Source organism: Hyaena hyaena, unplaced genomic scaffold, assembly GCF_003009895.1.
Source record: "Hyaena hyaena isolate Hyena2069 unplaced genomic scaffold, ASM300989v1 scaffold_281, whole genome shotgun sequence".
NCBI classification, from domain to species: Eukaryota; Metazoa; Chordata; class Mammalia; order Carnivora; family Hyaenidae; genus Hyaena; species Hyaena hyaena.
The window spans coordinates 2084575-2087215 of NW_024080914.1; the positions used below are offsets into that span (position 1 = coordinate 2084575).

General features: G+C 39.7%; 1 protein-coding gene across 1 annotated transcript; it reads left to right on the forward strand.

Annotated features, from left to right (window-relative positions):
* The first annotated feature begins 1690 nt into the window (after nucleotides 1-1690).
* LOC120241368 (olfactory receptor 6K3-like) lies at nucleotides 1691-2641 on the forward strand. The gene has a single exon (XM_039246426.1). The coding sequence runs from the start codon at nucleotides 1691-1693 to the stop codon at nucleotides 2639-2641; it is 951 nt and encodes a 316-aa protein (XP_039102357.1).

Consider the following 2641-nt stretch of genomic DNA (forward strand, 5'->3'; position numbering starts at 1 on the left):
TGTATAAGAATAATAAACATTTCTGAATTCTCTGTGCCACTTTGTTTTCTAGAAGCAGCCAAAGTGATATTTGTCAGAATTAGTCTATATAAAGCAGTTCTTAAAAGAACATTTTCAAGATATATATTTAGTTTTGTAATAAGATCTCTGAAAAATCTCAGAATGAGCCAAATATTTTTCATTGGCTCTATCTATGTTTCAAATGCCTCATTTTAATTTGGAATTTCAAATGGTATTCTTTAATAAAGTTGTAAGCTTAACGTTGATTCTGCGTATAAGTAAATTTTCAAGTAGTATTAACTCAGAGGAAATATTCTACCATCTTTCTAGGAAATATTGGCATAGAGTATGATCAAGTGTCCTAACTTCATTTACTATTTTTTATGAGAGAAAGAGAGAGAGAGAGCAGCAGAGAGGGGCAGAGAGAGAAAGAGAGAGAATCTTAAGCAGGCTCCACGCTCAGCACAGAGCCTAAATCTGGGCTTGATCTCACAAGACTGGGTTCATGACCCATGCTGAAATCAAGAGTCAGATGCTCAACTGACTGAGCCACCCATGCATCCCATGAGGAGTTCATTTTTAAACGGCTCTACATGATATCAAAAGAGAACTTATCTTTCAAATTCCTTTGTGTTCTCAACATTTCTCTTTGACTCATTTTCAGTTCAGCTGTTTGAATTGCTGGGAAATAGTACGAATTGCATTTGAAGAGATTTCTTGCACTACTTTTAGAGGTCTCTTCATACTTCATGCAATTTCAAGGGACACAAATTGTGCTGGGATGTCACATTTTGGCTCTTACCTTCTCATTCCTCGATGGTCTTTGTCAGACTATAAATAGGAGATGTAGCTAGCTCAGCAAAGCTCTCTGCTTTTTTTTAATATCTCTGGTGGACTGATATATAGAAGTGTGATTGAAAGATTTCAAGAACCAGGTTCTCAAGAGAGAACTCCCTGTTCACACCCTGGGCCTTCTTTGTTCTTCCAGAACATTCTAGAGCTCCGTTTCTGGAATTTCCCTTACCTCTGTGCTAGCCAGTTTTCACTAGCTTTATCTCTTCCACTGCTGGGAATAGTTTCCTACCATAGCTTCACTTTGAAATATTTGCCTAAAAACCTCACCCTTATCTTTAACTTCGCTCAGAACTCCTCTGTGGTCTGATAAAGGAATTGAATACTGAAAACTGGGGATTTTCCAGAAAATGCAGAATGCAACTTTACAATAACTATGTAGAGAGGAAAATAACTAAGAGTTTTGATTGTCTACTGTATAGCCAAGAAACATTAGAGAATTTATCTGGTATGTGATTCAAAATGATTTGGGAAATTCTTATAAAAAATGATTATTAGTAGGACTCCTAATATCTTACTTTGTTTTAGTTAGTGTAGCTTATAAAGATGACATTATGCAATCTTATTTATTATTCTTTGTCTCCTTCATTGGAAGATAAGCTCCATGAAAATGGAGTGTTTTCTTCACTACTGAATTCAACAAGCCTACAGTTGTGCTTGGCACATAGTAGAAACTAAATGGATATGTTTAATTAATACAAGAATGATAGGGATAAATCACCACCTAAAGCATTTCTTCCCTTGAAATGCTTACATGAACCAAGATATCTAACTCTTTATATTTCATCTAGGGAGTGAGCTGTGTCTTTCTACCCAGACGCTTAAGGCTGTTAAGACCATGGTAAGAAATAACCGAACTTCTACAGTGACAGAGTTTCTCTTCTCTGGATTCCCCCAGTTTGAAGATGGTAGTCTTCTCTTCTTCATTCCTTTGTTCATCATCTACATATTCATTGTGATTGGAAATCTCATTGTATTTTTTGCAGTCAGGATGGACACCCATCTCCACAACCCCATGTACAAGTTCATCAGCATCTTCTCCTTCCTGGAGATCTGGTACACCACTGCCACCATTCCCAAGATGCTCTCCAACCTCATCAGTGAGAAGAAGACCATCTCCATTACTGGCTGCCTCCTGCAGATGTATTTCTTCCATTCCCTGGGAAATGCAGAGGGAATTTTGTTGACCACCATGGCCATTGACAGGTATGTTGCCATCTGCAACCCTCTCCGCTACCTGACCATTATGACCCCCCAGCTGTGCACTCAGCTCTCTGCAGGCTCCTGCGTCTTTGGCTTTCTTGTGTTGCTCCCAGAGATTGTGTGGATTTCCACACTGCCCTTCTGTGGGCCCAACCAAATCCATCAGATATTCTGTGACTTTGAACCTGTACTGCGCTTGGCTTGTACAGACACGTCCATGATTCTGGTTGAGGACGTGATCCATGCTGTGGCCATCATCTTCTCTGTCCTGATTATCACTCTCTCTTACGTCAGAATCATCACTGTGATTCTGAGGATCCCTTCTGTTGAAGGCCGCCAGAAGGCCTTTTCTACCTGTGCATCTCATCTTGGTGTCTTTCTGATGTTCTATGGCAGTGTGTCCCTCATGTACCTGCGTTTCTCCGCCACTTTCCCACCAACATTGGACACAGTCATTGCACTGATGTTTGCCGTTCTTGCTCCCTTTTTCAACCCTATCATCTATAGCTTGAGAAACAAAGATATGAAGATTGCGATTAAGAAACTTCTCTGCCTTCAGAAGGGGTTTAATGCATCCGCAAGTTGA